At 47.4% G+C, this 14,887-nt stretch overlaps 1 protein-coding gene across 4 annotated transcripts; it reads right to left on the bottom strand.

The window, feature by feature from the left end:
- Positions 1-218: 218 nt before the first annotated feature.
- Positions 219-10,737, bottom strand: ZFAND2A (zinc finger AN1-type containing 2A). 4 transcript variants are annotated; one of them, XR_007776120.1, is made up of 6 exons: positions 10,610-10,737; positions 9,034-9,128; positions 7,876-8,007; positions 7,109-7,260; positions 6,287-6,631; positions 219-345 (listed from the first exon to the last, which is right to left on the bottom strand). XR_007776120.1 is itself a non-coding variant. In XM_050966389.1 (6 exons), exons 1-6 carry the CDS (start codon positions 10,662-10,664, stop codon positions 339-341), a joined length of 531 nt encoding a protein of 176 aa, XP_050822346.1. In that variant the 5' UTR covers positions 10,665-10,737; the 3' UTR covers positions 219-338. The 4 variants fall into 4 exon arrangements, 3 of the variants coding, with proteins under 3 accessions (XP_050822346.1, XP_050822348.1, XP_050822349.1); XM_050966389.1 differs by having other exon boundaries at positions 6,542-6,631; XM_050966391.1 differs by lacking the exons at positions 219-345; positions 6,287-6,631 and adding an exon at positions 6,649-6,769.
- Between the last annotated feature and the right edge of the window lie 4,150 nt (positions 10,738-14,887).

Raw genomic sequence — 14,887 nt, 5'->3', positions numbered from 1 at the left:
GCATTGGGGGAGGGTATTAGTAGTAACAACAGTGTTTTGTTCACTAGTTTAGTGTATCCTTTTGCTATAGGCATATAGAGGTTTCCTTCTTCCTCACTTTCTGTGTGCTTCACTTGTACCAGGAGAAAATGTTTTCCTGTTCTATTAGGACTGAAGGATTCTACATACAGAGAACACATTATTGTCCCTTACAGAAAGGAATAGCACTTTATTGGAAGTTGAGAGATTAAGTAATTTAGTTTATTTGTCCTGTAGAAAAATATGCACAACACTTTAGACAATAAATTTACACTAAAAGGAGAGAGATTCATCCAGCCATTAGGACTGCCTTCAAGTCATCAGCATCTGAAAGAGAACATAGAATAAATTACAGATTTAGGCTAGAATCCTGCAGCAATCAACCCTACCCAGATAAATTGCTATTCAAACCTAAGTGTTGAAATAAGCTGATGGCTGAACTAATGACACTAAATCACCCAATAATGAGTTCTTACATCTTGACCATGGCAAGTGCTGGACAGAGTCAGCTCCTAGGTCATTGTAGTAAGTACCAATTTGTGGACTGTACATTGTGTGACAAACCCAAACCAGTAGGATACAGGAGTCTGATAGAGAGCAAATATACTGGTCACTGGGTGAGTAGTTTTCTGTTCCCTGAGTGACCAGAGCAGGGGCTGCACTAGAGTAATCAGGAACTTGCTAGAACCAATTAAGGCAGACAGGCTGATTAGAACACCTGCAGCCAGTCAAGGCAGGCTAATCAGGGCACCTGGGTTTAAAAAGGCACTCACTCCAGTCAGGTGGGGAGGAGCGAGGAGAGGAAGTGTGTGTGAGGAGCTGGGAGCAAAAGGTACAGGGAGCTGAGAGTGAGAGGGTGTGCTGCTGGAGGACTACAGTGTACAAGCATTATCAGACACCAGGAGGAAGGTCTTGTGGTGAGGATAAAGAAACGTGTTTGGAGGAGGCCATGGGGAAGTAGCCCAGGGAAGTGTAGCTGTCATACAGCTGTTACAGGAAGCACTATAAACAGCTGCAATCCACAGGACCCTGGGCTAGAACCCAGAGTAGAGGGCAAGCCTGGGTTTCCCCCAAGCCTCTCAACTCCTGATCAGACACAGGAGGAGTTGATCCAGACTGTGGGTTCCACTAGAGGGGAAGATCACTAAGGTGAGCAAATCTGCCAATAAGAGCAGGACCTACCAAGGTAGAGGAGGAACTTTGTCACAACTGGTGTCAGGAGTAGGATATGGTGTGCATAGCATGGCAGGAGGAGGGTGATTTATACAAAAAAAAAGTGTAGGGGTTTTATTTTCCCCCCACCAGAATGGATGACTTAGTATGGGCATTGATACAAGCTACGGTGGCCCAGCAGGAGGCAGTGCGGCTGTAGCAAGAGACTAATCACCTGCTGATAGACCAGGCTTCTCAAGACCGAGCTATGCTGTGAGAACTGGTAAACCAAGTAAAGACCCTTACAGAGCTGAACCGTGGCCATGAGAGGATGAAGATCATATGGGCCAGCCGCTGGCTGCAAAAAGTGACTGAGAAGATTATGTAGAGGCATACCTTCTGGCCTTTGAGAGGACAGCCCTATGGGAGGCCTGGCCTCGAGGTCAGTGGTCTGGCATCCTTGCCCCATTCCTGTGTGGGAAGGCCCAGAAGGCTTCAGGCAGATCATAGTAAGAGGTTGCAGCAAACTACCCCCAGCTGAAACCAGAGATCCTCGCCAGATCTGGAGTAACAACTGCAGTGCAGGACCAGAGGTATCATGAGTGGAGGTACCAGGAAAATAAAACCCCATGGTCCCAATTGTATGACCTCATCCATCTTGCACGAAAGAGGTTGTGAACGGAGTCCAGAAGAGATACTAGAGGGTCTGGTCATAGACCGATACATGAGGGGACTACTGCCAGACCTTCATGCCTGGGTAAGCCAGAACAAACCCTCCACCTATGATGAGGTTGTTGCACTGGTAGAAAGGTGAAGGACAGCAAGGGAGCTGACCCGACCAGTTAAGGAAGAGGCACCCCGGGTTAAACTAGCAGCACTAAGCCCTAGAGCTCGGAGTGACAGGGCCACCAGGAGAGCCCAGGTGGAAAAAGAGGGGCTGAAGGCTCACCAGAAGCCACAAAGAGTTAGAGTACTGAGAGAGAAGAGGATCATGATGTTAGACTGCCCAAACCAAGAGACCAGGGAATGCCTAGAGCTCCATACAGATGTTATGCCTACAGAGAAGGGGGACATATAGTAGCACAGTGTCCTAATGCTGAGGAGCCGATGCAGTGTAACCTGGGGAACTGGGCAGACCCATGCTCCCTAAGCCACCTTGTGGTGTTCTCACTAACCCCACATATGTACACCAGACCAGTAAAGCTAAATGGGGTAGAGACCACAGCACTGGTTGATTAGGGGAGTGCTATCACGCTTGTCTCGGGGAAGCTTGTGAAGTGTAGTCAGCTTCTGCAGGCTAAGCATATAGGGATAACCAACTGCCCCATGGACACGTTATTACCCTACCACCCCAGTAAAGCTCAAAATTCAGGGGAACACTACTGAGGTAGCAGCAGGTGTAGTCCCTCAACTCCCATACCCGGTGCTCATAGGGAGGGACTTCCCATGGTTTGGAAACTTACTCCCAGCAGGAGGATTGGAGGAAAAAGGGAACCCTGAAGTTAGTGAGGCCTCTATAGTAGACTGTCAACCATAGTCTTTTCTGAAATATCCCCAGAGATATTTTCCATTCCTAGACAGGGTAGAAAAAGTCAAAAAAGGGAAAGGAGGGCAGCTAAAGCCTTGGGAACCCGAATACTGACTCAAAGCCAGCGGGTCGCTCTTGTAGGTAGGCAGACCCAAGCAGCTGAAAAGGAGGCCACCCGGGAGGAAGAAGCACCTGCGTCTGACCCCCACCCTAACACTTCTGAACCAGTAGAGGCAACAGATATTGGGCCCCTAGATCCCGGGCAGAATAGACCTGGGAGAGGAAATTTTGGACGAGACCAGGCCGAAGACCCAACGTGCAACAACATTAGGAAGGAGGTGACTGAAATAGATGGGGTCCCCGTGGAAGGGAAAATCCAGAGACCAGGACCCTACTTCATAATGAAGAAGAATCTCTTATACTGGGTTTCACCAGTACAGGGGCAGAAGATACAGCAGATCCTAGTACCTCAAACACCAGAAAGCTGTATTAACTCTTGCTCAATCATCTTTTTGAGGGGCATTTGGGGTAGAGAAGACCCTGGCACGAGTCCTACGACACTTCTTCTGGCCCAGAGTACATGAAGTGCGGAGGTACTGTGCGTCCTGCCCAGAGTGTCAGCTGCACAATCCCTGGCCTGACCTGAGGGCACCTTTAGTACCCCTTCCCATCATAGAGGAACCCTTTGAGTGAATAGCCATGGACCTAGTGGGACCCCTGGAGAAGACGGCTTGGGGCCACCACTATATACTTGTTGTTTTGGACTATGCTATTCACTACCCAGAACCTGTCCCCCTGCGGAACACAGCCTCTAAAATGTTAGCCAAAGAGCTGGTGGGGATCTTTGCCTGAGTGGGGCTACCAAAGGAGATATTAACCCCATTTATGTCAAAGCTAATGAAGGACTCCATATGCTGCTCCATATACATACCCTGAGAACTTCAGTTTACCATCTGCAGACTGATAGATTGGTAGAAAGGTTTAACTGAACCCCCAAGGCTATGATACGGAAGGTGGTAAGTCAGGACAGGAAGGATTGGGATGCCTTACTACCCTACCTTATGTTTGCTATCCGGGAGGTACGTCAGGCCTCCACTGGGTTTTCCCCATTCAAGTTATTATACGGGCGTCAACCAAGTGGCATACTAGACATTGCCAAAGAGATCTGGGAAGAGGAATCCAATGAAGGGAGAAATAAAATAGAACATGTAATACACCTGCGAGACCGGATAGCCCAGGTCACCCCTATTGTATGGGAACATTTGGAAAAGGCCCAGAGAACCTATTACAATTGCCAGGCAAAGTGTGACGGTTCCAACCAGGGGAATCAGGTGATGTTGGTACCCACAGCAGAAAGCAAGCTTCAGGCCCAATGAGGTGGTTGAACCCATAGGAGAAGTAACCTACAAGGTGCGGCAGCCAGGATGCCGAAAACAAGAACAGATTTATCACATCAACCTTCTGAAACTCTGACATGCACAAGAAGCATGCATAACTGTCCAAAAAGACCTAACCCAGGAAAACAAGCCTTCCAAACAGGTGAGAGTGTCTCCTGATTTAACACCAGACCAGAAGAATGAGGTGTCTGAGATGATCTTCTGGAACCAAGATGTGTTCTCGACAAAACCAGGTTGAACAACTGAGGCATCACCATATCGTCATGAACCCTGGGGTCAGAACAAAAAACAATGAGGCCATATCAGGTGCCAGCGGCCAAAAAGGAGGAAATAAAAGCAGAAGTAAAAAAAAATGCTGGAGTTGGGGATCATCGAAGAATCCCACAGACAGTGGTCCAGCCCAATTGTGCTGGTGCCCAAACCTGATGGCACCACAAGGTTTTGCAATGACTTCGGGCAACTAAATGAATATCCCAGTTTGACGTGTACCCCATATCTTGCATAGATGAGCTAGTGGACTGTCTGGATAATGCCTGGTACTTGACTACTCTAGACTTAAAGGGGTACTGGCAGATTCCCCTCACGGAAGATGCAAAGGAAAAGACTGTTCTCTATACCAGAGGGTCTTCTTCAATATACTGTCCTCCCTTTTGGACTACATGGGGCCCCAGCTACTTTCCAGTGCCTCATGGACAAGCTATTACACCCGCATAACAGTTATGCTGCTGCCTATTGGACGATGTGATCATTCATACCCCAGACTGGGAAACTCACCTATAGGGTGCAGGCAGTCCTTGATACCTTCAGGTGAGCTGGCCTTACAGCAAACCCTGCCAAGTGCACTGTAGGGTTTACAGAGGCCAAATATCTTGGCTACATTGTGAGAAAAGGTCTGGTACAACCCCAAGTGAATAAGTTGGAGGCCATCCAAAATTGGCTGCCACCATGTTGCAAGCAACAAGTCCGGGCATTCTTAGGTGTAGTGGGGTATTACCGATGATTTATCCCCCACTTTGCCACAAGGGCAAGCCCCCTGACTGACCTAGGAAAAGCCTGTAGACCTGATCTGGTAAGGTGGTCTGACACAGCAGAGGAAGCACTCACAGACTTGAGGACTGCCCTCTGCAGTAACCCTGTACTACTAGCCCGATTTCAGCAAGGAATTTATCCTGCAGACAGATGCATCAAAGTAGGCTTGGGGGCCGTTCTATCACAGATGGTCAGGAAGAAGGAACACACAATTCTCTATTTCAGTAGGAAACTCCTTCTGAGGGAACAAAAATATGCAGTGCTGGAGAGGGAGTGCCTTGCTGTAAAATGGGCCATGGAAGCATTGCGCTACTACTTGCTCGGGCACAGATTTGTCCTTGTGACCAACCATGCCCCTCTTCAATGGATGCAGCAGAACAAGAAGAACACAAGGCTGACCAGGTGGTTCTTATCCCTCCAACCTTTCCAGTTCCATGTGCAACACAGAGTAGGGGGCTGTCACAGCAATGCTGATGGCTTGTCACGTATCCACTGTCTGGCATCCCAAGCTGCCCAACCCCTTGTGTTGAGCAGGGGGAAGGGATATGTGACAGACCCAAACCAGTGGGGTACAGGAGTCTGGTAAAGGACAAATATACTGGTAACTAGGCGAGTAGTTTTCTGTTCCCTGAGTGACCAAAGCAGGGGCTGCACTAGAGTAATCAGGAACCTGCTAGAACCAATTAAGGCAGATGGGCTGATTAAAACACCTGCAGCCAATCACAGCAGGCTAATCAGGGCACCTGGGTTTAAAAAGTAGTTTACTCCAGACAGGTGGGGAGAAGCATGAGGAGAGGAAGTGCATGTGAGCAGCTGGGAGCAAGAGGCACAAGGAGCTGAGTGTGAGAGGCTGTGCTGCTGGAGGACTAAGGAGTACAAGCATTATCAGACACCAGGAGGAAGGTCCTGTGGTGAGGATAAAGAAGGTGTTTGGAGGAGACCATGGGGAAGTAGCCCAGGGAGTTGTAGCTGTCATGAAGCTGTTACAAGAGGCACTATAGACAGCTGCAATCCACAGGGCCCTGGGCTGGAACTCTGAGTAGAGGTCTGGCCCGGGTTCCCCCCAAACCTCTCAACTCCTGATCAGACACAGGAGGAGCTGATCCAGACTGTGGGGAAGATCCCTGAGGTGAACAAATCTGCCAATAAGCACAGGACCCACCCAGGTAGGAGGAACTCTGTCACAATTGATACACTATGCAAAGATTGTTTTGTCACAGTAGCAATTAGCCATGTCTTGGACTGTTATATGCCTCTCCTTTACACTCCTGGCAGTGCTCAGATGTCAACTGACACCTATTATAAAATAATAAAGTTAAGGAAGGAGTGCCAATGGCAGTTCTACATCCTGTGGACACAATGCTCTGTTTTATGTCATCTTGTTTTGACAATCTCATAACCACACTTCTGTTTATACCTGTTGCGCTCAAGATACCAGTTAGAGGACATCTTATTTGATCCAGTTGGCCTGAAGCTGGATTCAGATGCTCTCATTATAGCTGCATATCTACAAGGAAATAGAACCATGCTGAACATCTGTTTATTCCACCACCAATCATACATCCATCCACTTCCAGATTTGTGCAGAACTCATCACCCAACTGCTCTAGAATCCTATTGCATGGAGCAAGGAAGGAAGCTGTGCCTAGAAGAGACATGTTACTCATTAGAAAGGCTCAAGTTTATACTCCTTGTTTCCTACAGTAACACTTGGATACTAAGGGAATTGGTGCCTTAGAGGAGTCAGAAATTCAGTAGAAGTTAGTCTGATACAAAAAGGTTTACCACTAAAAAGTCATCCCTTTCCTTCCAAAGAACACAATACTTCAGTCAGATAGCTGACCAACTATGTCCTCCCAGAGATAATTTGAGAACTCATTTAGCTGCAAGTTGCAGAGATAATGGTATGATCTCCCCTTGCTCTGGCAATTGCTTTCCTACCTCAGCCTATCTCCCCCTGCTCTATGAAATTTAACATCCTTACCCAGCTTTGGAGATGGAGCGACCTCCCCCTTTGCAGTCATGATCCAGAGGATGCCGATGTTTTATACAGAAGTTTCCATGGCACTGGTTACAAACAAGCTTCATCATCTCTTTCCTTTTGCAACCTTCTTTTAAGCACTTATTTGTGAAAATCTAAAAATGTGGTACAGGACAGTTGCTTTAGTTCAAGCAGCAAGTACTTCACACATTACTTGCAAATTAATTTTCTAGTCTGACCAAGTTTGCATCCAGGCCTCTAAATTAGATTTACCTGAAATTGAGAGCAGTTTGAGGAGAGAATAAGATTGAATTCAAGAAGTTGGAACAGAGTTAAATATTCTACACTGCTTACTAGGCAAAATATAAGCTTAGTGCAGAGCAAGAGTGTTTCTGGTCTTGGCAATAATACTAATTAGTGCTTGCTGAAGTCTGAGGTAATAGATTGTTTGGGTACTGAAAGCCTTTAGCTTGGTCACCAGTTCAAACCAAACTGGTCAGGAGAGGCTGATGAACAGATCATCTCACCATTTGCTGGTCTGCAGTGTAGATGGTCCTCTACCCACTGATTGGACTAATGCTCAGATCTTGATCAGTACAGTCAGGCAAAGAATTAGTGAGTTTAGGGATCTCTTCTAGGAGTCTCCCAGAGGAAGCCTGGTGGCAGGGAAGGTAAGTGGGCTTGCATTGCTGCTGCCTTTGTCAATGTTGTGCAGTTAGGCGGCTTGTCTCCATAAGCATCAATTTAGATCTCAAAGGGAGTTTCCTTACCCTCTGTTTCTGCTGAGTAGGATCATATTTGCAGTCCCTGTCCATGTGTGCTCCAACTACAATGTCTGGTGTCTCTCCTCTTCTCACTGGGATGGGAGTGTTACATAAAGGACATACTGGAACCTGCACATCCTGAAGACAGTGAAGATATCAGATTAGAAATGGGACTGAAAGCAAGATTTCAAAAAGACAGACAACTCAGATTTCCATCCCTTGACTTTGAAGAGGGAGAAAACATTCTCAAATGAGTGACCCTCCATTCGTATACCAAGTTCTCTTCAGAACTTCCAGCACATCCACTTCAGCAGTGCTGATTCTTCATTTCCAGTTACTACAGAAGTCCATGTCAACATCGTTGTAGTTAGAGCTAGCCAGCTACAACTAAGTCCCATCTAATTTGCTTTTAGATCATGTTATTTTCAAATCTGAGCATACTTTCCTTGTTGATCTGGTTTCTTCCCTAGCCCTAATTGTGCTAGTCCTTTTGTTGAGTTTCCAGATATGGCGTACAACTGTGGTTCTAGAACCACAAGCAACTGCAACAAGAGAATATAGGTGACAAGAGTTTGAAGACTGCACAAGAACAGCACATTTGTTAACTACATTAGATGGACTTATCAAGTCAGATTCTGGACCTAGATAAGCTTAAGTGTTTATTTCAAATAAGGCTGTACTTATTCTGGACAGTAGTTCTGCATTGCTAGAATGCAAATTTGACAACTCTTGATAGCCCAAATTCCAGTTCTCATACTGACCCATATTATAGCCCAAGTTACCACTAATCAAGCTTTTTCCATTCAAATATTCTGTCATTTTATTTTCTGTAGTTCAGGGACTCTTATCAAGTTAAGGTTTTGAGAAAAAACCTCACTGAACCCTCAACTGGTAGCCACTGCATTGCTGAAGATACAAGGCATTGTATCTGCACTCTTTATGGGAGCGCAATTTAAGTGAAGAATGCAATCAGGTTTGCTACAGCTTAGAGTTTTACCATTTGAAGTTTTAAATTTAATTGTAAGCTAAACCCAAGTCTACTGCAAGCAGAAGACCCAGCAAAGCAGACTACAGGAAACTCTTAATCAGGTTTCAAAGTTGGCTTTCATCACAGCTAGAGAATTCCTTAAGTGCAAGGATTTGGAATTACTATTAGACACTTACCTTCTTATAAGAAGAGGTACACTTGTGTTGGTCATATGTGATGTGATTTTTACAGAAAACTTCCTCACATGCATCACATTTTAAAGGAAGGAAATCTGTAAGAAGCAGAACACATGTGTGCAAGTCATAAATGGGGAAGACAGACATTTACCTTTTAAAGCATTACTAAAACAGTCATTGTGAGTAAATTCCTCATGCATTAAGTAGGTAATACCCAAGCAGGTGTCTGGTTACTCAGAATCCAAGACATCTTGGAATGGCCCAAACTAGTTCCATGTGAAGATGTACATTTCAGTGAGCAATAGGGAGAAAATCTAGCTTCTCTCAATTTGAGAGTGCTAGGGTAGCCTCACTTCTGCCTTTTAATTCACAAATTACTTGCAAGACATGTTAAACCACCAATACAGTGAGACAAGCTGCCCCGTCCCCTCTCTCACCACAACAGCAGCTAATAGATCAGGAGGCATATTAGTCAGAGGCACCAAGTACTCTCCCAGGCCTCAAATCACAGCAGATTTGCTTTAGCTCACTTTAGTACACCCAAATACTAAAGTCTCCCAGTTGTAAGAGTGAATAGCTGAGACAGCTTATAAAAGTGTAGCTTCTGCATCTGCGGCTATTCTTGGGGCATCCTCATGATTAATAGCTGATCTATATATAGTAACAGGAAACTCAATGCATTACAACAAATAATCCAGATATTCTGACAGGCATACTGTATACCTGTCTTGCCAGAGTCCACAGCCTGAGGTGCTTATCGGGATTCACTGATGGTTGGAAGTTTATTTCAGTTCTGGCTGTAATTCTAGACATCTCAGATGCAGATTGCCAGATATCTGCAATAGTTTAGCGTAGGACAGTTTGCACTTGCTTTTTTAGATCCTCTCTTCTCCGAGATCTGTACTACTCTATCAGCTCATTCCAAGTCTTGTCCACAACAAAGACTCTCACTTGCTGTACTACTCTGATCTCTAGCATATGTGATCAGTTGACAGTCCTCAGATATGAAGGCCTTATGATAGCAGAGAAGATTTTCTGATCTCAAGTTTCTCTGCCGACCCAACAATATGACCTTTGGGACAGCATTGCAGTATTTGGTTCAGGTTGTTCCTAAGGAGGTGCTGGGAGTATTAGTCTGTGGGTAAGCAACATTAGTATTGCATACCTTGTATAGCTAAGCGAGTATTCTCAGAGTACTGATGGGTACATTTTAATAGGACCACAAGATATTGTCTAGTCAGACTCCTCTGGTCCTGGCAGTGAAAACAAATTCATCTCACTCCTGTTCTCTAAATCAGGAGTCTCCACCTCATACCTCAAGTCAGGCTCCCCTCCAGGAGAATTTGATGCACATAGCCCTTTGGCATTTATGGGTTCAGCTGATCTTATGTCAGTGCACTACTACTAGTCAGAACTAGACCTGGACTTTCATTCAGTAAATCACCCCAACTTCTAGAGTACCCCTTGTCTCTAGGAGAGTAAATTGGGTTCATACAAAGCTATCAAGAGGACTAGAGCAGATAACAGAACATAGTAAACTAACTATACCAATAGCTGCAGTCAAAGTGCATCTTACCCAGCTGTTTACAAGTTTTTTCTGAACAATGCTTGCCCAAGTCTGGAAACTCCATAACAGGCCAGCAGATCCTTCAAGCTCCTTGGCTACTACAGCAGTCACCTTCAAAAATGAAGGTGTGAGTTTAGTTTATTGCAGTATCAACCCAGCTCCACCTCACCCCCAGCAATCAAAGCATTTTCCTAAATCAAAGCATTTGGTAGGAGCAATCTTTAGATTTGGCGAGAGGAAGTGATCAGCCAGCACCAACTCTGAAAACAATGGGTGAGGCTAACACCCCACCTTCCATAGCCAGCCGCCGACAACAGGTCATTAGCCAGAAGCGTCACCAGCGAGGCAGGCCAAGACTCCATCTCCGCCTCTGGCGAGCAGGGGAGAAACCCACCGGGAGGGGAGCTAGACTGTCCTTGGTGCAGACGGATCACAGCAAGAATGAGCAGCCCCCCGGCTTGTCTGCGCCCTGGGCAGCACGGGTCGGGTGGAGGACCGAGCTATCAGCAGAGCCCTTCTCTGCCCCACGCCGACCCCGGGCACGGAGATGGGGAGTGAGAGAGCCCCGCACTCTGAGCGCCAGGAGACGGAGGCCGCAGCCAGGACAGGACCAGCCCAGCCACCGGCCCCAGCAGCGCTGAAGAGAAGGGGCGGGTGCCCCCGGGAAGAACCACTCCAACGATGCGCGCGCAACCCCGAGCACTCGCCACGCACTCCCCTGCGCTACAGCGTCTTCACCCCCAGCCGCACCTCGCCGGGCCTTTTATCCAGCCTTCCCGCTGAGTCACGCTCCTCTCGGCCAATCCCATCTTTGCTGAGTCATGCCTGGCGCGTGCGGTTAATGATGACATCCGCACCCCGGACCAATCACGGTTCGCCGTTGGCGCGTTCTATAGCGCTAAATCAGCAAAACGGCCAATCAGCGGCCTGCGACTGTGCTGAGTCAGAAGGCGGGGCCCCCGAAGGGGAGGGATGATGACAGTGCGGACCTGCGTGTTCTGGAAGAGCCTGGACTGGGGAACGCCCTAGCGCCCCAAGGGGGGAATCCGCTGGGGGCAGGTTCCCCGCAGCCTGTGCGGGAGTAGATCAGGGTCCGCACCGTGCTGGGGCTGGTATCGGGTAGGAGCAGGATACCCGCAACCCTTGGGGGGGTAGATCAGGGTCCCCACAGCTCTTGAGGGGGGAATCGGGTAGGGGCAGGATCCCCGCAGCCCTTGCGGGAGTAGATCAGGGTCCCCACCGTGCTGGGGCTGGTATCGGGTAGGAGCAGGATACCCGCAACCCTTGGGGGGGTAGATCAGGGTCCCCACAGCTCTTGAGGGGGGAATCGGGTAGGGGCAGGATCCCCACAGCCCTTGGGGGAGTAGATCAGGGTCCCCACCGTGCTGGGGCTGGTATCGGGTAGGGGCAGGATCCCCACAGCCCTTGGGGGAGTAGATCAGGGTCCCCACAGTTTTTGGGGAGGTATCGGATGGGTCAGGATCCCCACATCCCTTGGGGGAGTAGATCAGGGTCCCCGCAGCCCATGGGGGAGTAGATCAGGGTCCCCACAGCTCTTGGGGTGGGTATCGGATAGGGGCAGGATCCTCACAATCCGTAGGGGAATAGATCAGGGTCCCTGTAGCGCTGGGGTGGGTATCAAGTAGGGGCAGGATCCCAACAACCCTGAGAAGGATTAGATAGGAGCAGAGTCCTCTCAGCCCATTGGGAAGTAGATCACTGAGGGGTGGATACAAGCAAGAGTGAAAGCCTGGAATCCAGGAAGCCCAAAATACTAGTCTTTAATCAAACAAAAATTGTGCTATCTTCTTTTTTTCTATTCTTTGCTGTTTGCTCTCCATTCAGCACTGCCGTGGAGGTCCAAACATCATGTTCTGTAGCAAGGCAGGGGACACCAGTCGGACTCCATGTAGTGTCAGGAGATAGGCGACATCCATGCCGAGCAGACAGGAGCTTAGCTGTTTGTCATGTAGTATTTGTATATAATCACAAATGCACATGAACATAATTCAGGACAACACTGGAATACAGAATGTTGCCTGTCTGAAATTGATGGCAATCTAACATAATGGTTCATCCAAGAGACCTACTGACAGGCCTGTGTGGCACTCAGTTTATCTGCTCTAACTATGTAGTTGTGACACAATTTTCTTAGAATTTGTGCTTACAATTCTCAATAATTTAGGCATTCCACGCAAGACTTAGGGCTTGTCTACACTGGCAAGTTTCTGCGCAGTAAAGCAGTCAAACTGTAGACACTGTGTACACACTGCCAAGCCACTTCGTGCGCAGAAACTCCTCAGTTGCAGTGCTGCAAAAAAAACCACCTCAGCAAGAGTCAAACAGGTATTTGTGCAGAGGCTCCAGCGCTCTATTGCCAGTATAAACACTTGATTGCTGTCTGCGCTGTAATTGGCCTCCAGAGCTGTCCCATAATGCGTCAAGTGACTGCTTTGCTCATTGTTTTGAATTTAGCTGCCCTGCGCCCTTCCCCTTTCAAATCACTGTTTCTGACAGCCCTGGCCTGTTGTGCTGATCTGCTCTCAGACAGAAAGCAAACCATTAATGTGGAATGCTCGTGCTGTTGAACACAGAGGCAGAGGTTTTGTGTGTGTGTGTGTGTGTGTGTATGAGAGAGAGAGAGAGAGAGAGAGAGAGAGAGAGAGAGGACTGATGTCAGGGCTTCCCCCTTCCCCTGCCTCAGGACTGGTTGCTTCCTGTCGCTGTCCAAACTTACAAGACAGCATGGTGACACCCTCTCTGTCCCCCCAAAACACACAGTCTCACTCCCCCCCCCATACACACACATACTCCCTGTTACACACTGTCTCCCTGCACACACACATACTTCAGTTGAAAAGCAAGTGGCAATGTAGTAGGATGCCCATGTAATAATGGGATTGGGAACCCTGCATCATGTGATGTTGTGCCTGCCCCATGAGGCATTGGAAACCCTTCCCAAAGCACCCTGCGGCCAGTTGCACAGTGGGATAGCTACCACAATGCACTGCTGTCTTTGCTGTTGCAAGAGCTGCTAATGTGGGTGCGCTCCAGCGTCACAAGCACAGTGTGGACACCCAACAGTGGTTTAATTCCAGCGGCAAAGAATCCTGTGGCACCTTATAGACTATCAGACGTTTTGGAGCATGAGCTTTCGTGGGTGAATACCCACTTCGTCAGATGCATGGGTATTCACCCACGAAAGCTCATGCTCCAAAACGTCTGTTAGTCTACAAGGTGCCACAGGATTCTTTGCTGCTTTTACAGAACCAGACTAACACGGCTACCCCTCTGATACTTAATTCCAGTGGTTTAATAAAAGTGGTATAACTTGTGGCGCAGAAACTTGCCAGTATAGACATACCCTTCGTTTGCTACACCATCCCTTTAGATAGCAATGTTCAATCCAAAGGTCCCACAGCTCTAAGGTAAACCAATTTCATACGCCCAGGTAGAGGCAGTGTTCTTTAGCAGCGAGAACAGAATGCTGACTGTGGTTCTATTTCCTACTCTTCTGCTAATTCCCTCTCTGGCTTTGGGCAAGTCTTCTGCATCAACATTTTCAACAGAGACCTCTGTTTTTGGATGCCTAACTGAACATAAAAATGGCCATACTGGATACTGGGTCAGATCAATGGTTCATGTAGCCCAGTATCCTGTCTTCCAACAGCTGCCAATGCCAGGTGCTTCAGAGGGAATGAACAGCTCAGGTAATCATTAAGTAATCCATCCCGTGTCACTCATTCTCAGCTTATGGTGAACAGAGGCAAGGGACAGTTGAGAACATGGTTTTGTAAGTTAATGGAAGCTGTGAGTGCTCAAGTTGGACACCAGCCCAAAAACTATAGGCACCCAAAGCTCAAGATCTACTTTTGAAATGGCTGATCTTTCCCTCCCAGTACCTTCCTTTCCTTACCATTCAAGTATGGATAATAATACTTACCTCCCAGTGGACACTGAGGATTATTAATTAACTAATGTTTGTAAAGTAAGAGTCTAGAAATGCAAATTATTAGTATGTCTCTGATACTGTTCTCTAGGTAACCCCATAATAAATATCTGACTTTTCCATATAGTATTAGGAGTTTGCGTGTGTAGAGGGTGATCATGGGATCAGGGTGTCATGTGCTCATTTAATCAGCTGGAGGAAGGCATATGGTGTTTTGGATGAAGATGACTAAGGCTGATTTGTGCTGTGTACACAGTGAAAACAGCATGTGGTGATCTTGTGACATAATGCTGTTATATCATGCTCACATAAATCTCTCTCATTTACACTACAGGCAG

Source organism: Gopherus flavomarginatus, chromosome 9 (genome assembly GCF_025201925.1).
Source record: "Gopherus flavomarginatus isolate rGopFla2 chromosome 9, rGopFla2.mat.asm, whole genome shotgun sequence".
NCBI classification, from domain to species: Eukaryota; Metazoa; Chordata; order Testudines; family Testudinidae; genus Gopherus; species Gopherus flavomarginatus.
This window is presented reverse-complemented; position numbering and strand designations above follow the sequence as displayed.